Here is a 23727-nt window from a genome sequence, read left to right as displayed (position 1 = left end):
AAGATATATCTTTAACTATTTTAAACTTATCAGTGGAACATATTGTATAACATTTCATTGAAAGGCTTATTTAAGATTATTCCGCATGTTAAAAACTAATTCTTTATTAAGATAATTAAAATGTTTCTTGTAGGCTTAGCTATTTGCTCCCAGAGGTGCTATTTTTTGTATTCATTTATTTATTAACTAACTTGACTATTGCAAATATAAAAAAAATACAAAAAACATTCAAAGTGACATTACACGTTTTAAATAGGCCAATGAAGTGAGCTTACCAAATGGGTCCGTGTAACGCTTTGCAGTGCTTTGTTCTATTTGCTCCATCCATCTGGGGGCGGTGGTAGTGTAGTGGTTAAGGAGCTGGGCTAACGTGCAGTAGCCTGAAAGTTGTCGGTTCAATTGCCGACTTCCACCGTTGTGCCCTTGAGCAAGGCACTCAACCCCAAGTTGCTCCGGGGACATTGTGATCCCTGGTAATATAGCTGACATAAGTAAGTCATTTTGGTCAAGAAGTGTCTGCTAAACGTAATGTAATGTAATGTAATCTGATCCAAATAAAAAATGTGTTCAATAACCCAATTTTCACATGTTTTGGTCAGCAAATAGATAATTGCTGCTATTTTCCAAATGTGTCATTAGTCACGCAAAATAAAGAAAACAGAAACTGGATTGGAAACAAAAGTAATATTCAGTTAATATTGAAGTTTTGACTTTTTTTTACTGTTTTTGTTGGGCTGAACCACGCGTGGGGGGGTGACCTGATACATATTAGCGCGCGGTGTTGGTGATCACATTTTATCAGCGGATGTAGAGATGGAGGGCTATCAAACACAGTTCAGCATGCATCAAGGTGCCAAGCGATTGATAATGTCAGCTCGAGATCAGAACTTCAGATGCAGAGGGTGACATTGCTGCTTCCTGACACTTATGAGTAGGCCTATGTGTTCTAGCCTATGTTCTGGGAGGCTTTGAAGACCTACATGAGCATTACCAATGGACTTGAGCCGTAGTAGCCTACAGGCCAATAGGCTATTTGCTGTTGAAATTAATACATGGATAAACTGATAAATTAGGCTCACTGTTGTGTCTTCGTTTAGCCTAATGAAACCTAGTCTAGCGTAAAGCGTTAAATAAGCAAAAATTACGTCGATGGCAACGTAGTAATGGGGTAATGGGGAATTATTTGCTATGGCATGGCAATGGTATTCAAATATAGCCTACTGTAGATATGTTCAACATAGGCTGAAAGTTATGTTTAACGTGCCTTCTCCCAAAAAGTGTTGGTTATTAATCTCTAAAGTAATGAGTCAAAATCACAAACAACTTCAGGCGGCGCTCTCTTCCTAGATGGTAGAGGCTGATGGTAGAGATGCTAGATGGTGTTCTCCCCCCGGTGCTCGTGGTTCAGTCCAACCACAAGCGCAAAAAAGGAAAATTAGAAAATTGACGCATCATTTCAATTTTTAACTTCTGAACAGAAAACCATAACTGTGCTCAATTGAAAATAAGCAACAATAATCCATTTACTGTGCCGTCCTATGGATAACGGATTTTTAAGCCTATTTTTATATTTTTTCATGTGAATTCTGCAAATAGAACATAGCACTACAAAGCGTTACACTGACCCAAATTATATAATGTGTTTATTACAGGCTACTATAAGGAATTCATTCGTGTTTATATGAGAGATATTAAGGGATCTTCGGTTTTCTGATAGTATTCTTGTCGTCATTATGAGAAGTGCCCTTTAATTCTGACGTAGTTGGGTGCAAGTCTGTATATTGTAGCCTAATATCTTCACTACTCGTCCGATCATTCTACCCGTGCAAGCATTGCTGCACTTCTCCAACCCCTGGCTACTTTGATTGCATTCCTTTCTTTGTATTTAAACATCCGGGTTTTCCTACTGGCTGTGCTTACTCTCCTCTCAGAAGCCATTTTGGACTCAGTTCAGTTTCTTGTATGTCAAAATCCGACCCTGTCCCTAGCCATTCTCGGTTTCAGAGGAAAAGGTGAATGCGCACAACGAATAACGACTAACCGATACATGTAATAGTATAATTGGTTTGTTTTTATTTTGTTCGTCGTAGATGGAATAGATCGATCTTTTCCAGATGGATTTGTGTACGTTCTAAAGTTGTTATAGCCCGTGCAATTTTGTTGCATCGGGGGCTGTACGCACAAAAGCAAGGCAAACTCTCGGTGCGGTGGACATCGAAGGCCGTGGGTCATTTGGCTCGTAGTGTTGAACCGATCATCTTTTTTAAATGTTCGCGAAGGAAACGAGATTACAAAGTGGAAAATCCGGCGCCACTCTTTTTCATTAAAGGAATATGTTTGCCTCCTGGGTGACTTTTGCACTTCTGGGAACTTTTTGTGCAGGTAAGACCACAATTTATGCGTTTATTAGTTGCAGCGACTGCCCAAGGAATTACATTTACCTATACTACCCTTTTAAAAATAATACTCTAAAGTAATAGACTTCATTATCCAGTGCATGTGTGTGTAGGCTTCACACTTAAGGAAGGCGCAGATACACTTCTTTGGACTAGTGTCAAATGTTTAAATTGAGCTATTTGATTAATCGTTGCCTAACTAATCGCAGACAGATCATTGATCTGAAAGCTAACCATTTCAGTTGAATATATCCAGATCATTTGTTAAGCAAAACACGAATGACTTTAAATTGAGATTTACATCGGCTGCATGGTGATTCAGATCAGTAGGCTACCAGACAACATTAATATGATGGCAAATAAAACCACTTTGCTGCTTTACTAATATAGCATGCTTCAGCCCATTTCAATGCAAAATTAAGACGTTGGCAGTTTCTCCATACACCCAGGAGCACTTCCTTGGATAAGTGGATATTTTACATGTTATGAGCTGCAAGGAGTGATCTGGCTGATTTGATCGTGCATTTTATCCAAGCACCTCTCCCCAACCCCTAGTGCCTAGTAGGCTAGCTGAAATATGAATGAAACTGGACCAGCGATTGTCTTTTACGGTGCTGGTCATGTGGCCTGTTACAGAAATGTATTGTGGTTTCAGGTTTTGATAGTATTGTTGGCCTGGTTGATTTTCATTGTGGTTACGTCTGTTTTTCGCATTTGCATGCATTGCACATTTTAATTAGCTGGAAATGATATTGCTGTGAAATCTTCACTCGCCTGACTATTCAGATTCACACCATCCCGCTACAGTGCAAGGAAATGTGTGATATTTGTGGTTTCAATTTAATTATTGGCTGTATTCAATTAGACATGGGCCTATCTGTCCAATGCAAGTATTTGTAATCAGGTTTGGCCAAGTAAATGGCAACTGATTTGCACGTTGGATGTAGTTTTTTGTTTTTGTTTCAAAAGTAATATTTACAACAGTCGCACAAAAAAATCAACTATCGAAAGATTTACATTTAGGCTATTTGTCCACCCCGACCCTTTTGTTGTGCAGTTCCCTCCTTGTTTTGACGACTTTGGGGGGAGGGGTACATAGGGGGTGGGGGTGTAGAAATGGTTCTTTTGTGTATGTGTTCACTTTGCCCAGGTTCTCAGCGCTGGGTTTTGATAAATTTGTGTTAACGCAAGGATGCTGTCTTACAGGGCAGACAACACTGCTGATGGTATAATGTCACATTATGTGTTCAGTTGGGGGAAGCTTTCCTTTCGAAGGTTTCCTTTCGATGCGGAACCTCACGATATTTGCACTGTTGCCACCAAAGGGATATTCAGGACAAATGCATTTAGCCTCAACTGTTGTCTTTTTCATTTTATAACATTGATTGGACAATAACTTTATGAACTGCGTCACAATAAGCATAGTGTTTCCCCGGGATTAGTAAAAATCGTTTTAAAAGAATGTTAGGCTACTACTTTTTCGCTTGAATGCGAGTTTTCATTATGAGAATCACGTAAAACCACCTGATTATGTGCTCATATGTTTCTTAGTTTAAGCATTTTATAATAATACAACGTCTGACTTCTGTAGAAAGTGCCAAAGAGAATGAAAATGTCCGAAAACAACCAATCCTATGCTAGATGATCTGAGTCTTTTATTAGAAAATATTATTGTAGGCTAGCACATGGACCTGTTTCTGTCAGATGATTGTATCCCATGTTACTTTGTAAGTTGACAACGTTGTTGTGTGTAGCTGTATTTGCATTTTGAAGGTACATTTGGGTTGTCCTTCCCAAAATTCCCAATTTTTTCCACTTTTTTGTATTCCATTCATTAGATCAGCATTTAATTGTTTGCCTTTTAAAATTAACTCAAATAATAATTTGGCTGCTTATATGCTGAACAGATTTTTAGATTATAGACATGTCCTTGTCTTACATTCAAGCTAACAAAATAGTCTTCAAAGAATATATCTCTCTTCTTCATTGCCACTGGTTTCAGTCTAGGTCACCCATCACCTCATAATCATAATGGATATAGCCTTGCTTGCTCAGTTACATTTGTGTCATGGCACTTTGTAGAATTAAGAATTTGTCTTGTACTGAACAGGCTTTCAATTGTGGTGGCTGCACTAGCAATGAAACACAACTGCTCCCAATACGCCACCCTCCCCAATACTCAGATCATTGATGCCAGAATTGTAAATGCTTTTGCAATGCTGTGAGGGGGCCCATAAACGTTGATGTTTTGGCTGCCGTCTGTATTGTGTAATGGTCTTCAGTGAGTGCATTCCATCCTCTGTGGCCTCCAACAGCCAGGGTTGTAAAAGGCAGACGAGGGTGGTTTGTCTTTCTGAACACAGACTCGGAAACAAAAGATTCCTATGCCCTGGTCTGCTTTGTCTTGCTTTCTGATTGCCGAGCTATGCTTCTTAGCTGTGTCAGTTATTTTTCTTAAGGCTCTGTTAGCAGGTATGAGAGAGAGTGTAGACTGTGTTTGTCCCCAAATTCCTTTTGACTGCATGGCATCAGGCAATGCGAGGGCTGCTTCTTCCTTATTCCTTCCTTATTCTCCGTGTGTGTGTGTGATTGTGGACTGACCATGCCAGACGATCCATGAATGTGTTGCATATTAATATGTGTATGAATGGCTATGTGTGAATGTGTGTGAGATTGGATCTGGGTTTGGAATGCTATGTTGCATTGGTGTCATCCAGCAAGGACTAAATCAGTTGCATTGTGTTAAGTGTGTGTGTGTGTGCGTGCCTGTGCCTGTGCCTATGTGTGTGTGCGCGTGCGTGTGCACAGGGCTGGATTTTCAAAGGTTTGGCCACATGATGTAGTGGAAGTGGGGGAGGGGAGGAGCAGTAAGGATTGATTGCTCTCTGTGCAGAATCAGCCACCTTTTTAGAGTACCTCAACACAGTTAGAACCTCCATAGGCATTTAATCATATATATAATGTTACAATGGCATGCATATGTTTATTTGCATTGTGTTTCAGCTAAATGCTGTGCTGCATGGGCTGCATTGGGGAAGGGAAGGGAGCATGGAGAGGGGTACCACTGTGGGAGATGGGGGATGGGTTGCCTCTGGCAAGAACAGGAATTTAAAGAGACAGTGTCTATTTTTTCCCGGCCTGGGATCAAAGATGCAGAGTCTGAAAATTCATGAGAGTTGCTTCAGTGTTACAAATTTTGTGTGTGTGTGGTACTGTCTTTGGACAGGGAAATCAAGGAAAAGCAAGCTCTTTCCTCCAAAACCTGATTGGTGTCTCTTGAAAAGCCCATAGTGATATCACACAGCAAGTCCTCCTTGAGAATGGCAATAACCTATATAGGATGAAAGTTGTTTCTTTGATTTAAAATGACTGTCGTTGTATGTTTCTTCATTTGATTGCCTTTCTATTTGATTGCTGCTGGTAGGAACACTAGTGCTATTATTCCTGACCTGACTGGATCAAACATATTGGCCTTTGTGTAGTATGTAAAACAACAGCTTTGATGACTGTGCAAAGATGTAATCATATGGAATGTAGGCTACTTCATTGTGTCAGTTTTATTAACATTGGAGATGTGATACTGTATTGCTATTTATTAGCACATTTCAAAAGTCCATATTTGGTTTCCTATTTTGATTAGAGGTTGGAGTTATGTTAAAATTTTAGGCCTGAGTCTAATAAATGTAAGTATATGTTTCTCACAAATGTTCTCTGATTGACAGAAGACTGTTTGACAGACAGATTGACAGAAGGCCTATTATATATGACAAGTCCTTATCCTGTTTCTATAATCAGTGTTTCACAATGTATGACCATGATAGCTACATTTTGAATACACGGTGCCTTAGATGTCAAATGGTGGACTGGTGATTAGATGAATGGAAAATGCTCAGTTAGTATAGTAGTTTTTAGTGTATCTTATGGTTTTGTCCTAATTCTCAATTATTAGGGCGGCCATTCCTCCATCCATACAGGAATGAAGGACCGATTAAATTACTCCTGCATGGCTTTGGTTAGCAGTTTACCTGGTTTTGTATTGTGTCAACCAATTTTAAGAACCCTGTTTACATGTTTAAGTTGCAAAGTTTTGAATGAGTTCCGAAGCACTGAACGTATGTGCAGTAGTTTTGGTGGCTGGGATTTGAATGCAAGGGGCCACACAATCCGACTTTTAAACGGGCACTTGTTGGTTGGTTGGTTGGTTGTCAGAGAAGTTGATGTGTAAGGTCTGGCCAGTGCTCATTGCATGGTGGGTCAGAGAAGCCTCAGGGGTCTTGGAGTATAGTCCAAAAACACAGATGCGCACACTTATGTCTCCTTGTTACTCTAGTTTTGCTGCAATGTACACATATGTCAGTGCTAAGTGCAAGATGGAAGAAGGTACAAGTACTCAGTGCAAGATTGTTGTTTATCAATATCCATATATCTCTACTCCTTCATATCCGTTAACTAAGTAAATAGGCATAGCTACCTACCTAAAAATGTTGTTGCTGGTAATCTAATCAGCTTAGAAATAAAAGCTGAATGAATAATGTAAATGGAATTTGTTTTCTCCTGAGCCTGGGCCAGAGCTTTTAAACTTGCATGCTCTTGCACAGTTTGTGCAGGGTGGGAACACAGGGAAGCTTACATACAATGCTGTCATGATATGTTACCTACAATAACAGTGGTATCACCGTATAGCAGTGTCCATGATACTCTGTGCTGAGCAAGACAATTGTCTTCAACACAGAATATCACAGAATTTCTCAACTGAGATGAAACTGAGTGCAAGGAATGAACCCCGCGCATGCAGATGGAGGGTAGTGATTATCTGGAAAACCAATTGGTGATTAGATAAATGTTTAAATGTTAGTTTAACAAACATTGAACGTATTATTGAAAAATCTACCAATATTTGGCTTATTGTGAGCAGAAATATTGCAATATCCTACCCCTAGTCCTACACTGACCATCCTGGTCACCAATATGGTCATGTGCATCGTTCACAGACCCAAACATAGCTATACTTTCAAGTATACTTTTACCCTAATATGAGTCATTGTAGTAGTGTTGTGTAGTGAATAAAACCATTTATTTTAAATGCCCTTAATTACAATTTTATTCCAGTGTTCATTTTTCAAAATGTCCAGTTGATTGGATTTGCTTGGTATTTGAGATAACTGGGCATTCTGCCCAATAATTTGTATGGTCGTTCTATATGATTCTCTATATGATTCTCTCATTTGACCATATCACAGTTGTTTTTTTATAGAGGTCAGGTCTCAAATAAATAAGTATTGAAGAAATGATTCACCTTAAATATATGTAGACCAAGTCCACTAGTTCCATTTTTTTCTATTATTAGGTTACTGGTTTGAAGCTCTCCAATGTTTGATCATTAGACAAAATTGTTCACAAAGAGTTTGCATTTAGTTGGGTTATGTAAGATATAAAGGCTGTCGTGCATGCAGGGGCTTATTGATGTTTATGTCGCTAAAACAACAGATTTGTTGCTTCAGGGTCCTTAGAATGTCTTGTTAGTGTAATATGATGCGCATGGCTCTTAGAATATTGTCTCTTATTGTCTCAATGCAAAGCCCCATTTTCTTTGACATTTGTTACCTGTTGCCAGAGTTAGTTTGAGTGGTGGAGGAGTGGCGGCGGCAAATGTGTATTTGTTGGATAGTGCCAACACAAACTGAACCCTCATTGAGCCATCTTTGCATCTTATGACTTACAAGTTTCACAAGCAGTCTGTTCTCACAGCACTGATCAGATCAATTGCATGGTCCAGAGATGAGTGACATCTAAAACAAGTGAAATAGCTGTATGGAGCTATGGATTCTTCATAGATACACTAGCTAAAATATGCTGTATATGCCCATATGAATGAAAAGGCTTCATTTTGGCCTGGGAATGGATACATGGGCATCATGTGACAGTAAAAAAAGGGCTAATGTGAAAAATTCTTAAAGGAGAATTCCGGTGTGATATTGACCTAAAGTGTATTGGAACATGATACCGAGTGTGAACGTATGTCTCATAGCCCATCTCGGCTTGTCCCCTGCACTCCAAAATCTGGCGCTAGTTAGCAGATGCTACCAACAGCTTTTTCAATAGTGGTGCTTCGGCATCGGGCTAGCCATGCAAATAAATCACTGTTTTACACCATTTACGAGGTTCAATGTATCTCCACACTTCATTGGTAGACTTCCGAGGGCCCTGACATTTAAAACGAGACATTGAGAACTTTGAAAAAGCACTGGTAGTTTACTTACAAGACGATTTATACAGACAGTATCTTCACGAAGTTTAGCGTTTGCAGCCATCTTGAATTTAGTCACGATAAGTCGAGCGTCGAGTAAGAATGAACAGGTATGATGAGGGATCAGATTCCAAAAATAATTCGGTGGAAATGGATGGATTCCAGTTGCTGCTACTAGAAGACACTGGAATCCATGCATTTCCACTGAATCATTAACTGCTTACTATCTCAATGATGAATGACATCATTCCCTCTGATGTAAAAAGATATATCAGTAGATGATGTCCTGTTTGCTTTCCAGTTTTCCCCCTTTTGTGTTTGTCATCTCATGCTGCTCAGGGTTTGCACTATATCGTGAAATGCTAGGCAAACACAGGAAGTAGTGTATTCATTGGAGCTGCTCATTGACCGTAATTGACTTCAGTCCTGAATGTGGACCAATGTGGAATCCATTAATCTGTCATTTACTCTTTGGCTTCCATCCTAACTTGTTGCAGATCCCTGAAACCCACATCTAACATATGAGCTAATATGATAAGTGGAGATCAAAACGGTCACATTCCAAAGTAATGTCCAAACATTCCAAATTGTGGTTTGCTCTAGAAAGCAAACACATGTGCTTGGTGCTTGTTTAAACTTTATAAATAGAATAAGTGAGTGAGCTCAAAAAAGAAATTCTTATTGGGAAAACATCAATTGACTTTAAAATGGTAGAGTAGTTGGGTCATTCTGTGTCCAATCAGACAGAATCCAGGGAAATGGTTGCTGTACCATCTCAAGAGTTTGTCTACAATGTTTAGGTCCCAGAAATAAGACTTGTAAAATAGTTTTGTTAAATCCAATGGTTTCATACATGGTTTCACCTCTTTTTTTTTTTTATACACTCAAAACTGCCTTATCTTGGAGCCAGGCCATGTTTGGGTAATAATATCTTAAAGTATTATTCCTAGCCTGCTCAAACTTTGTAGCCTGACGTTGTCATACTCAAATTCAAGTCAGAATACGAGTCTGATACTGCTCCATTGGGACGCAATTATGGGGCGTGTTTGAACCGATACAGGGGAGGAATGCCTCTGCACTAGAGGTCTGCGCGGGACTGATTTTTCATCCCGCCAACTCCCGCAATATTCTGTCCCACTCCCGCCCGCTCCCGCATTAATGTGTCATTTTTAGTCCCGCTCCCGCCCGCATCTGTAACATGATGTCCCGCTCATGCCCGCTAAAGCCCGCATGCAGGAGGGATAGCCTATTCAGTTTTTCTTTCTGTCTCACGAAAGGAGCACACACACCTGAGAGACTCCAGATGTCAGTTTCTTAGTTCTGAATGTAGACAACTGAACAACTGAAGTAGGCCTAGTCTGGTGCCCTCTTCCTCTGTCATGCTTTCGATTTCGAGTTTTGACAATGAGCAGTAGGAACAAATTGAACCCACGTAAACGACAATATAGGGCCTATAGGCTATAGGCCTGCTATCCGTCAGTTATGCTTAAACCCCGTTTTTTAATGCTGCCTAACAGAACATCCAGCTGAACTATAGTTATGAACACTACTTTAATCATTTCCATATTAAATTTTACGCACATATTTAATTTGCGGGAGTGCAGTGAATCATCGGTTTGTCCCGCACCCGCGAACGAACCGCTCTCAACCCGCCCGCTCCCGCAAAAAGCTTTCAAAAGTTGTCCCGCGCCGCACTCTTTTTTGCGTCGGGACCCGCAGGTCTACCGGGGGAGTGCAGACCTCTACTCTGCATTCAATTGGATAGACCTAACCAATCAGAGCAGCGAAATAGCTTACCGTGACATGTAGGAACACACAAATCATCCTTCTTCTTCACAAATACCTAACATTGTTTTCCGTTCTTTTGTAAAAGTTATTGTGCCGTCAATATCTCCTACAACACCCGTTAGCGAAATCTAAGAGATACGTAGCAGGGTAGGCTATTAGGAAAAAACTGATATATTTTCCCTCCGTTTTTAAAAATAATTCTGTTGAACACCGAAACTAAAAACTGAACTTTTTCATTCTGCATTTATTGATTCGTTTTTAGGTTTTTTTATTTTTATTTATTTATTTATTTCTATTTTACCTCCTATTCATTCAGTCTTATTTCCCCCTTGATCTATTTTATTGTATTAATTACTATTATTATTGCCGTTAATCTTTTATTTTTATTTTGGTTTCTTTTAAGCACATTGAATGACATTTTGTATGATAATGTGCTATATAAATAAACTTGAACTTGAAAACTTGAACCGATATGCTACAAATATGTTATAAACAGCTGGGAAAGGCTGTCGCAAATCCTCGAACAGGTGGTCAATTAGAGATTTCAAACGAACGAGGGAACAACATGTCACAATGCAACACGCGGTTTTCCCTTGATGAAAGTGAAACCATGAGTTTTCCCACATCTCAACTTTGGCCAAAGTTTTCAGAAATAATAGTTTTCAGTGATAAAATCTCATTGAAATAATATGCATTTTTCCATATAGGGTCTTAGAAGCCATCTGTCTCCTTCTAGCCACAGTGTTTTTGTTGCAAACTAAATCAACCTAAGCGTGCTCAGATGACATGATAGATGAGGCGCTGTTGCTCACCTGTCCATCATCGTAAAGCCCAATTTGATTGGTCCGAACAGTTTAGGTTCGAGCAGAGTTGCTCCACAACGGTAGCCTGACGAGCCAGACCCACATTAAAATGTAGGGTCTGGGCACTCACCGTTCGCAGTGCTCAGTCCGAGGGGCGGGATAATCGGTTGTCTTTCAAATTCTCTCTGCACGCAATAGGACAGCGCTATGAGTCCCATGCGTTTCCCACCAGCGGAGCTAGTTGGCTAATTCAAACTTTTGCCAACTTAATAAAAGCTTAACTCGTGTCACACTGTTCGCCAACAGCAACATCATCATTCAAGTAGCAGGGAATTCAAGCCAAATCGTTGCAACTCTGCCATCAATCATTATGTTAAGCCCGCCTGACTCTATACACGATTTGATTGGCCTGATAGAAGTTAAATTTTTCGAGCTCACAAGCCAACGGAGAGTTGCTAGACTAGCCCTGGCAGCAAATTTAATTTGCCCTGGCAGCAAATTTAATTTGCTGCCGCTAGGGTGCGTCTAGATTTCTAGGCTACCACAACGGAGCAATGCCAGATTGAACTTCCCGACCTCAAATGTTGTGGGCGGGGCTAAAAACTTTGTAGGATGGAAGACAAACATGTACTTATTATGACTGGATCATTCAAAGTTTGTACTGCATGCCCATTCATTTTAAGGTCCTAGATTTGGAACAAAGTGCAAAACGAGTGATACTGAGGGTTTTGTCAACTTTGTGTTTTTGTACCCACACATGACATCAATCAGCATGTTGTCTGCAAATGCAATACTTTATTAATGTTGTGCCAATATTCAAGATCTCCACAATAAATGTGCATGAGGATATTAAGGATAAAGTGAAGTGTAGTTTTTGGTCATTTTCATAGGACTAAAATGGCATATGGGGAAGATGGGAATATGTACATCTATAGGAATGGCTTGATGTACACTACCAGTCAAAAGTTTGGAGACACTTTCCCATTCCACTCCGTTATAGACAGAATACCAGCTGAGATCATTTGCATTGTTTTTTACTAAGGGGAGCAGTTTTCAGAGTACATTATGTGCTTACATAGTTGCAAGGGTTCTCCAATGTTTTCTCAGTTAGTTTAAAATGATATCAGATTAGTAAACAGAATGTGCCTTTGCAACATTGGAGGAATGGTTGCTGATAATGGACCGTGTAGATATTGCATTAAAGATCAGCCATTTCTTTCTACAACAGTGGAGAACCCCTTTGCAATTATATAAGCACATAATGTAATCTGAAAACTGCTGCCCTGATTAAAAAAACAAGTAGTGTGTGAGGGGCACAGAAATTCTGATTGGTGAGCTTCATAGTCTGTCGGGGGTGCTGTGTTTCTTGTGCACCAGGTGTGCTCACCAACCAGGGGTAGCACAAATATTGAACTGAATCAATTCATTGACATTCAAAAATCATATCGCAATAATATCTGTCAGAACAATTGCAATTAGATATTTTCCCCAAATCGTGCAGCCCTACTGGACAATGGAGTGACTCTTGACCGAATTTCCTGAACTCAAATTTTGTCGGCGTGGTTGGCCTCGGGTTGGCTTCCAAACTACTTCTATGGTGTATTGTCAGGCCTAATGAGTGTACATTTGCACATTTGTACATTTGCAATAATAGGCAGTATTGAAAGATAAATGTTTCTTCACATGACTGCTTGAGGGATGAGAGCCATCCATTTTTCATGGGTCTCTTGTTACTGATTGTACAATTCTCACCTGGCAATATGTCGAGTATTTATTAAAGTTTTACATGGGAACTATTCAGTATCCAAATTGATTTGGGTATAGATCACTTTTTCAAGAAAAGTATGACTGACAAATTATACTTGCTTCTTCTCAGTGGGTTGTTATTAAAGTCAATTGTTACGTTTCTAAAACCATTTTATCAGTCAGATCATAAAGTCATGAAAAGCTCACAATCTTTGGTTTCAAGTTCTCTGTGAATCTCTAAGTGATGAGAAATGGATCAGTCGCTCGCTCGCTTGCTTCCTTGATTCATTTCTTGTGTGCTTAGCTCCAGTTATTGTGTGGAGTGCGACCGCGGCGTTTGAAGTGCGCTGAATAATTGCGAACATTCCCGCTTGGTCGCGTGCTGTTCAGAAGGCACACTGTTCTCGTCCTCGCGTTTGTTTACCTCTGCCGATAGCGCTTATCAGGGCAAAGCTTCATGGGTGGAATGTGGTACATAAACAATGATATTCAGCAGGCCTTATCTTGCGTAGGCTGTATCGTACATCACACACAGCACTCAAAGCCCTTATGAATATGTGGAGGGATGGGATTAGTTGAGCATGTGTAAAGCTCATGAGGAACTTTTCCCTCAGCAAATGGCTAATGTGTGACACATTCTTGTGTTATGTTTTACAGTTGTAGCGGGAAGCTACTTTCATGCAGTGTTACACCGCTAATTAAAACCCCAACATGCCACAGTGGTACAGACACAGGCATGGAATCATACATGAACACATTCCACGATGGATAAATCATTTCGTATCATTTAGTTTTTTGTTAGGCCTACATTTTCTACCACAAATGTTGAGTAAGGGTCAAAGGCAATCTGCCATTATTTACAGTAGGCTACAACGTGGTGTTGGGGGGCTGTTTAGGTGTGTTGCCATTGGTGTTTTTAACAATGTCAGAAACGTGAGCAATGGGATTGTGTCTATTTTCTTGCCTGAGATTGTGTCCACTTTACTGTATGTGACACCAAATCAGTCTGATTCCCCTGTGTTCCTCTCGTTGACCTTGTCTACTTCAGTTACAACAGCATATTAGAGAGGGAGAGAGACAGAGAGAGAGAGAGACACAGAGAGAGAGAGAGACACCGAGAGAGAGAGAGAGAGAGACCGACAGAGAGAGAGAGAGGCAGAGCTTGGGGGTTGGGCAGGAACTGAGAGCGCTGCGTCTCCCTTTGGGGGCCATTTGTGTGCGAGGCTGGGGCCCCTGTCTGGTGAGGCAGGCCCTGCCCCTGTGGAGGCCCCCTTTTGCTTTTGTGTCCCTCCGTCTGTGCGGAGATATGTCAGGCAGCAAAGGTCTGTTTGTTGAGCCCTGGCCTCATGCTGTGGGCGGCAGGGGGGGGCAGGGTGTAGGTGGGAGGGCCGGTGGACACTTTTAGGGTATTGACACCAATCTCCCTGTGATCCACATGTTTTTTTCCTTGCGAGAGGGAACAAATGTACCACTGTTGCAAAGAATTAGAAGCCAAATGAAACAGCTGTAAACATTGATTTGTAGTGGGGTTGAGGTGGCATACAGGACCATTGCTAAGGATTAGTATTGAAAATATATTGATTGATTAATTGATGATAAATAAGAACCTATGACATTTAAAAGCTCATTATTAAATATGAAGATATTGTTTTATACTGAGTAACTCTTGTTAGTTTATAAATATAGTCTCAAGCCCATTAGTATATTTATTTTGCTCTGCATGGTACATGGGTATGCATATTTACCCATATTTGTAGTGTTCAGTTAGTTAGATTGCGGAGTAAAATATAAATTTTGCATATATTACAGAGGCTAGGTGGTTGAAAGGGTGATATTCTTCTTTTTTGCACACAGATATTGCTACATGTTGAGATTTAAAATGTTAAAATCCTAATTCAATACAACAGTGTGAGTCCCTTTTGGGACATTCAATATCAGACCCGTGGTCCAGGTTGTCTCCTGAAAGAGACAGACCTTTGAGCAGGTTGCAGACTGGCCATGCCCCTTACGTCTGTGCCGAGCCCATTATTTATGCGGCCTTCCTTCTGGTCGGACTTGGGGGGTTTTGAGATGGAGATGTGGCAGATGCTTGTCTCGTTTCCTCATTCTCCCGTCTCCAGATGGAGGTATGCAGTGTTTAATCGTGACTCCCAGGCCCCTCTGGTGACCTCTCCGTCTCTGTCTCGATCCCCAGCTGTCGCAGTCCGTCACCGGGCCCTCCTTTTGACCACGCCAGTTTCTGCTCTGATCCACTTTGCCTTGAAATTCAGGGCAAAAGCGACAGACCCTCTGTCTTCAACAATTAATGGCATAACCGAGTTAGTATTAGCAAATCCCAGAAGGGTCATTCTCTCAGAAGCCTTGACATGTTTTTGATAGATTTGAAGACGGCTTATCATTAGTCAGTTTCCCAGCTGCTTGGAAAGTGCTTTATCACACCAAAAAAACTCCATGTAATAAACCTTGCTGCCTGCTAGGGGTGTGCATGCAAATTGATGTTATGAAGGAAAAGCAGATGTGTGAGGCACAATTAGAACTGCCTGCTCTGTTCAGAGACATGGTTGCTGCAACATAACATTAAGTGCTATATCAGATTGGGAGTCTCTATTGTAGTCGAATATGAATTGATTCTTCAGCCCACCTATGGTTGCCATTGTTTATTATTTTTCAGGATTTTCAGAATGCACCTTAGTTTTGATGTACACATGTTTATTAGGATTACACAATTAGGATTACTATGAGAGAATAATTTCCATGCATTACCATTTCATCATTCATTTTCATGATGAATGTCTCCCTGTTTTTGAACCCGTGTCCTCTCTCCATGTATTCACAGAAAATGAATGTGAATTTAACTTTAAATGGACTTTGACAAGGATCTGTTTATATAATTGTCTTGTCACCATCAACAATATGGCAGTGACTTCTTGGCTCTTAAGAAGTTGTAGAGTAGATAAATGAAGAGTTTATCGCTGTGGTCATCAACAATATATTGCTATATTGTTGCTATATTGCGACTCGGCTATATTGGGAGCAATAAACATTCCAGATGGAATTGTAGTGAAAATATTCTAGTCATTTGGGGCTGTGTGCTCAGGGAGGTGGTCATCCATAGTAGATGTAGACATTGACAGAGGGAGAATGTCAGAAAGGGCATTCTTTTGTTATGGAAATGTCAGAGGTGACCACATGCTTAGAAATGAGGCCTGAACAACTACAACCAAGATCTGCATGGGAAAACTATCTTAAATTGCCCAAACACAACTCATAGACATCTTCATTTTCTGTCAAAAGAAAATCTGCTCTTTATTATTGTATTTGAACTCTGTGGGTAGTAATGAGTGGGTTGGACTCACAAGTTGCAGTCATGCACAAAATTACAATATTTTAAGTATATTAATAATAATTAACAAGGTGATATCCAGGCTCTCTCATTGTACAGGCTCTCAAAACTGCAGAATGATATGAATTGTAGCCAAGAAAATGGGAAGTGGGGCTTTATTTTCTGTGTCATTGATTAAACTACATTTTTGCACACACACATATAAGTGTCTATTCTAATTTTATGAACAGTTTTGATCGAGCAGTGTAAAGAAGAATTACTTGATGAAATGTATAGTCTGTTGTGTCTTCTCAGTTATAGTCTGTGGAGGGATTGTCTTTTTTTGTCCACAAAATTACAGAAACAAGAAATGGGGGGGGGGGGGGGGGGGGCATTACTGTCGATGCCACTGTGTACGCTTCACAAACCATCGTACGGCACGAGTATGTCAATTTAACTGTCACAGAATTGAATATGCGAGACTGATCAGCCACTCTGCTCATGGCTGATCAATCTTTGCATCTTTAGTGTTTACAACTTTTGTTCTCTAACAGGAGATGGACATGGCCAACATTGGAGGCTATATTATGGTGATGGCACACCACACCACCTACATTTTAAGTCCTGATTTAGCCTAGCAGAATGCCAGCATAGGTACATTTAGCCAATTGATGGAAAATACTTTAAAATGTCAGGGCTGTGTGTGTGTGTGTGTGCGTGTGGTGGTGTGTGGTGTAGGCCTTCACCTTGCTTGACTGTCTCAGTTAGTTGCTGCGGAGGAGGAGAGACTCTTCCAATGTCACATACATTAAGCCACAAAATGTACGTGCCTACAGAATGTGTCTGGGGTGGTCGTGACCCACTTTAAGAAATGCCTCACCGCCTCATGTGAAATCACTGTTGGAGGTGAAATGAGGTCTCCGGGATCCACGTCATGTTCACCTTTTTGATGGCAAGAGAGAGCGATTTTTCTTTTCGTGTTTCTTTTTTTCTCTCCTTTGCCGCAGCACGCCTTATTGCTTTAGCCTCCCAGAGCCCGGCTGACCTCAGATTCCCTCTCGTCTTCAGATCATGTGCCAGCACAGGCAGAGAGCAGTCAGGCTCCCAGATTTCCCAAACTTGTTTCGTCTTATTGTTTTTCCTTCTCAGCTGCCTCTCTTTTGTGTATCATTATAATGATTAGAATTATGATCCTATTCCTCCCCCCTCCATGCACCGTGGTTATGTGGTTTGAGTTGTGGTTGGTGTCGTGCCAGCGGCTATAAATAGAATTGTGTTAGAGTTAGCATCTGAATGAGGGGGAGCGGCAGAGAAGGAAAAACCCTTTTTGGCATCCAGCTGGCTGCCTGCCAGCCAGCCACTGACTGAGCCTTGTTGGAGGTGGGAGAGTAAAGAGGGCTGAAGAGCTTTTTGAGATTTTTCTTCCTTTTTGTGGCTCTTTCTCAACCCCCCCCGACCCCCCCCCCCCCCCCCCCCCCCCTCACTCACTCCCTTCTCCCCCCCACCCCCACGTCTGCTTCTTAAAATAAAGGGCCTTGTGTGAATGAGAGCTGTGGCAGCACGTTCTCAGGCCTCCTGGTCTCCGCTGAATGGGCTGATGTCAGTGTTGTCATTTATGTCATCCCCTGTTCTCTCCAAAATATAAACAGATGTTCGCTGCGCTTCAGCATAGGAGATGAGATCATGTCGAAATGCGAGTAGCAAATGAACATTTCGGCCATTCGGTATGAAGAGTTGTATGCTTGTGTTTGAAACATTCCGAAGCAGAAGTAATGCTCCACCTTTGTCAGAGTTGTTCTTCTTGTTTACATTGCAGTGTTTGACAGTTTTTAAGATTCCTGTTGTTTTGAGTCATTCCAGTGGTCTGTGTTTCAGGGTGAAGACCTGCCATATGAGTGCTTTCCCTTGGACTCTGTGAACTCTGCCAGCATGCATTCACACCACAATCAGCATATATTAACAGTTGTGTCGAGGAGGTGATTTGGCAGTTTGGCAGTGGCACAGTTTCACAACAATGAGTAGAAAGACTGGGACTACCCTTTCATGTAAGAAATTAGCGTGAACAATGAAACAGCCAGACCTACCAGACCACTTACCCAGCTTTCTCTAACAAGTCAGCTCTGTAATAAGTTGGAACCATTTAATTTAGCCGCACAACATATTTTGTTTATTACCTCAGGAAAATATTGAGCCTTTCGAATATTAATATGGGTGTTCTTTGTTGTCTTTGTGAGAAAAGCAGAGTAATTGGGTGAAGTACAGAAATGTTCAGATCCAGGTACATTTCTAGTATTTAATGTGACATTCATTAATGGCACATTTTAGACCACAACCTTAAACATCTGCTTGTCACGTTTCGTTCATGTTTAAAAAATAAAACACAATTGGTGGTGGCAGAAGATTGTGTTTATCAGAGAGGGAATTATTCATTTGGGATGGAAAGAGAAATTGATTGTGATCATTTTTTGCCAACACATAACCATGGGTATGCATATTTGCCTGTGGAGGCAGATAGATGTGTGTGTGCTTATATATATGTGCGCACAAGCACACACATACTTACATACATATATGTATGTGTGTGCGTGTGTGTGTGTGCATTCTAATGCAAAAGGGGACTGGTCATAGTCTCTTTGTGGGTATGAGGCTCATAGGTCAGCCAGACACCTATACAAATGCAAATGAGCTTAGTGTGCGATCATATAGATTTTTTTAAATGCACACATGACAGTGGAGCTTCAAAGAACTGAAATGTGTGCACTCTCATGGCACCCTGTGCACTTTGAAGATGAGAGGACTTGGACTAGCATGATGCAGGCACACAGTCACATCCGTGGGCTTTGTGTAGGAGTTGGTTGGCTAGAAGATGCTCCCGTGAGGCATATGGCCATGTAATAATGGGCCATTCATCTGTAGGCTGCATTCACTAACATGACCAGGTCGCTGCTGGGAGGGATGATAGGCCAGTGCAAAACCTCCATAGTGAGACAAGGTCATAGCATGGGAGAGTTAGCGAAGGCTGGGATCAGCTTTATACTGCACTTCAGTTGTGTGTGTAGCACTGATTTGTGGTGTAGCAGAGCACTGTGGCACGCCTATGTGTAGGAAAATGAGTGAGTCAGTTTGCATACACACATTTTTAACATTAACATGATTTAGAGAATAACTGGCAGTTACAGGGGAAATTATGAACATTAACAGGAATTCTCACTCATAAAATCACAGCTCATTCTGCTACATGTGACCAAAATAGATTTAATCCAAATGAAATGTGTAGACACATACGTAATGCAGCCACAGAGTATGACTTTATGTTAATGTATGACAAATGGATGAAAATATGTTGAATTTACATGTTGACCATATTTTTATTCCATGTAGGAGTAGTTGATTGCAGAAGGCAACTTCAGTTGTGTGTTGCCATTTCTCCGGTGTTGCTTATCATGGACGGAAAACATTAAACATGCCTTCAAGGAAATGCACCTGTGGATTTTCAGTGTTACAGAAGAGACAGGGCTACTGAGATGAACTCTCAGTTTCATTCTGGTTTTGATTGACACATGGTCAGGACATACTTCTATGGTGGGCTGATATTGGAGCTAGTCTTTATCGGCTTCTCGGTTGCTTTACTGCATAGTCCATCTTCAGCTTTACAAGTAATGCAGGGCATCCCCATAATCACACTCATTTAGTGTTAAACTGCCATGATCACTTACAGTCTAAACGAGTGAGTGTAATGAAATTATGAAATAACTGTGTTGTGTGTTAAAAGTTATTTAATTATGTTTCATGGCTGTTGAAATTTCAAATTAAAATCGGGTTAACTGGCTGAAGTAGCTTAATTCATTTCTGAGATAGAAAATGGTGTCCGTCTTCCTTCAGGGCAGAGTGGAATGGGATCGAGAGAAAGGTGGTGAAGGTTGGCATGGCATCAGATGTTATCCTAATTCTTTAAATTAAAAAAAATATATATTTTTTTAAATTGGCACAGCCCTTGCTCTGACCATTTATTACATAAGCTTGTGGCCCTAACATTGCACTTTACAAATGTCCAAGGCTCAAAGCCACAAACCCAGGACAAAGTCCATGGTCTCATATTACGGCCTTTGTTCTATGTTTACAGGACCCACTCACACCATTTAGCCTATAGCCTCTGTTAGGAAGTGTTTAGCTGACTTGAGTGCCTTTGAAAAAATATTTATTTTAAGTCAGCTTTACAGTAATAGCTGTGTCAAACCAGAGAGCAGTTAGTGAAATGATGTTGCCCCAAGTAGGTGTACACTGCTCGTCTCTTTTCTTACTTCAGCATTGAACCTGTTGTGTGACTTTCTGCCTGAGACCACTAATGGACTGCGTACTAGGGTGACAATGGTATCTCTCTCTGACCCTGCAGTAACAATGCGGCCTAGTGTACACGGCCTCATGCGGCTCTCTGGCCTCCAGCATCCATTACACAATCATGTCTCTCATTCATGTCTCTCATTCATGCCCTGTGTAATCCTTCCAAGAAGTGCTTAAAAGACAGATGTTGGTAATTAACTTCTCATACGTTGTTAGATAATGGACAGCTGTGATGAATGAATTTATTGTTTCACATTACATAGTAATTGTACGAACCAGGCCAAGAGGGACATTGCTCATCAATGAAAAAAAAAAAAAACAGAAAATATTGGAGAGTTCAATTCAAACACCTTTTAACCAGTGATTCTGATTCAGAAAAGTGCTTTGATCTATGAATAATTCCTGTTGGGAGGGTTTTAGTTGGGTTATCTTGCTAAAGCCTGCACCGTGTCTCCTGTTCAGATGTTTTCCCCAATTCACAGAAGTCGCCTTGCTCTGAATTCAGTACAATATTTCAGATGTGTAGAGAGGGCTGCCTTGTAGGTAAGCAATAAATATTACTTCCGTGTCAATATGAGGACAAAGAACAATTCTGATAAAGCAAGGTGCTAGATCATATTGCTGGTTTTCTAGTGTGTATATGTGTGGTAGTCTTTCCTGGCAAATTCACGCTGGAGTATTAGTAATCAGAGGGCCTATGCTGTGGCTTGGCCCGAGCTGATGGAAGTGGATTCTGGAGGCGGCTCAGGCTCCACCACTCAGGTGAGGGCATCTGCCAAGACCAACACTGGAGCGTCCTGCTTGGTGACGGGGCCCAGCTTGTGAGGGGGAGCCCAGTGCCAGAAGAGTGAGGAAGCGCTGGCCAGGACTCCAGCAAAACAACAAGAACAACAACAAATAACTGTGTGTGAGCGAGAGAGAGAGGATTGGCACAGTCGGCCCTTGACAGGCTGCCTTGGCTTTATGGGGAGTGTTTTATTTACAATCCTGGACAGACACGGGGTATCCCTGCTTTTAGTGGAAAACTATTTTTGGAGTCAATTTTAACAGTGATTTGTCCTGTGAATGCTCCCATTCTATGCCTGTGTGGAAGCTTACTACTGGTCGGACAGGAGCAAACATGACGTTTGAACAGTGCCCGTTGTGTCCATCAGCTTGTAGTGCCAACAGAAATATTATCTGTTTTTAAAACCAGTTCAGGGTGTTGTAGAATGCACTCTAGTAGGTTGAAGAAGTTAGTGTCTGGTGTGAGATCAGAGCTGCATTTGTTTAACAAAATAGCCTGCCAGTGAAACGTTCAATTTAACAGAGCACTGCACTGCATGGGAGGCTTTGATGCTTTGAGGTCTACCAGATAGAAGGTTCCTTCAGAGTGTCTGTGCTCAGCCTCAATATCGCCGACTTCGTAGTGTCCTTTTAAGGTGGGACAGTTTAACAAAGTCTCCATGGCTGCCTGCCAGGTGTCTCCATGTGTGCTTTTCACAGGTAGGGACAGCCAGTTCATCTTAGCCGTGTGTCATTTCTTAGCCTGCGGCCATTTCATCGTAAGGAATGCGGCAGCCAGTGTGACTCCCCTCACTGGGTCTTGGCTCCCTCTTACCTAATGCAGCTGTGTGTGTATGTGTGTGTGCGTGTGTGCACCTTGGCTCCCTGGGGAGCAGTAGAATGGTGAAAACCCATTCGAATGCTGCTGGGAGCAAGCTGTACCCCTGCTGCTATCAAAAGTTCTCCAGTTTAAAACGCAAATATTTAGGATGGGCAGCACTAATTAAGCAGCATGTGAACCAAGAGCATGGGCATGTTTAAAATGGGGGTTTGCACAGAAAAGCACTAAAGAGCCATATATACCGTAATGGTGTCTCCATCGGGAAATACTCACTGTCTGAATCTCTCTGTAGGTGTGCTACTTCTACTGTAAGTAATGTTCTTTCCTAACTAGGCTTTTAAAGTAATGCATTGCTCAATCTACATTTGTTATAATTACATTATAATGGCTTCTGTGCAGACTCTTAAATTAAGCTCTGGGTGCTTGAAGCCAGTAAGTGAAGTAAAAAGCCTATATGATGAGCACACAGGCTTCAAGTGTTCCATGGATGTGCATTTTTAAAATGGGAAAACATGCTTTGAGACTCCCGCCCATAAAACACACTGAGATGTGAGCAGATCTGGGTCTGATCAGACAAGTGATTGATGTTGCATCTCTCTCTGACTTGAAAGGGACTGGCCAGCTATTTTGGATAAGAAAGAGTAGCGTTTGAAGGAAATTACTGGGAGAGAGAGAGAATTTAATTCCACTCCACTCCACAGTTTCTGTACAAATGTAACCATCAAGTATAGCAGCAAATATGTTTTTATATACCAGGCTTTGCTTTTGCGATGATTTTTAAAGTTGAAGCAGTGCAGATTAAGACACTAGTTTCCTCTATCATTCTAAATCATATTAGACCTGCGAGAATGAAATAAGATCAATGAAGTAGTCTCATTTGTTTATCGAAGTTGACTTCTGCAGGTGAACAGGGAAATGCATCCTCTAATCTGATACTTCAGTAGTTATAGATTATTTTCCCGTGAACTGCCTTGAGGGGGTTTATTTAAATTCCTCATCAAAGAAGAGAAATGATTGCTCTGTAGACACAGGACGCCATGGTGCAATAGAGTGTAACCTGAAATTGTCTTGCAGAGGGTCTGTGTTGGGGCGGTGAGGGAAGACAATGGTAACAATGAGCTCTGGGCTCAGGTCCTGTAGCTGAATCACAACCATATTGGTGAATCCCAGGCCCTTTTCATATGCTTAGCTGAGCCTCATCCAACGCCACTGAGGGGGACCGACAACAGCTTGTGCATCTCTCTCTATCTCTCTCTCTATCTCTCTCTCCCTCTTTTATTCTAAAATAAAGATTACATACATAGTTTGCAATTAGCTAGGGGGAAGGCAGTTAGCTTCCTTCAACATTCTAATTGATGTCAATGGCTGAAGCCTTTTTATATAAAAATATAAGGGGTCTGCAGAGGATTACCACCAGGAAATGGTTTGCCGTTGCACTAAAAAAAAATATATAGCTTGTTCATATGTATGAATAAACC

At 41.1% G+C, this 23727-nt stretch overlaps 1 protein-coding gene across 3 annotated transcripts in view; it reads left to right on the top strand.

The window, feature by feature from the left end:
• Window positions 1–822: 822 nt before the first annotated feature.
• Window positions 823–23727, top strand: part of LOC121688522 (activin receptor type-2B) — a 42002-nt gene continuing 19097 nt past the window's right edge. Inside the window, exon 1 of one of the 3 annotated variants that reach the window (XM_042068162.1) lies at window positions 823–850. In XM_042068162.1, coding sequence (XP_041924096.1) covers window positions 841–850 — 10 coding nt within the window. In that variant the 5' untranslated portion in view covers window positions 823–840. Of the gene's footprint in view, window positions 851–1898; window positions 2383–23727 lie in introns of those variants that run through there. The other 2 variants (XM_042068159.1, XM_042068161.1) reach the window with 2 other exon arrangements.

Source organism: Alosa sapidissima, chromosome 17 (assembly GCF_018492685.1).
Source record: "Alosa sapidissima isolate fAloSap1 chromosome 17, fAloSap1.pri, whole genome shotgun sequence".
Taxonomy (NCBI): Eukaryota; Metazoa; Chordata; class Actinopteri; order Clupeiformes; family Clupeidae; genus Alosa; species Alosa sapidissima.
Note: the sequence above shows the minus strand (reverse complement) of the source record. Positions and strands in the feature narration are given on the sequence as shown.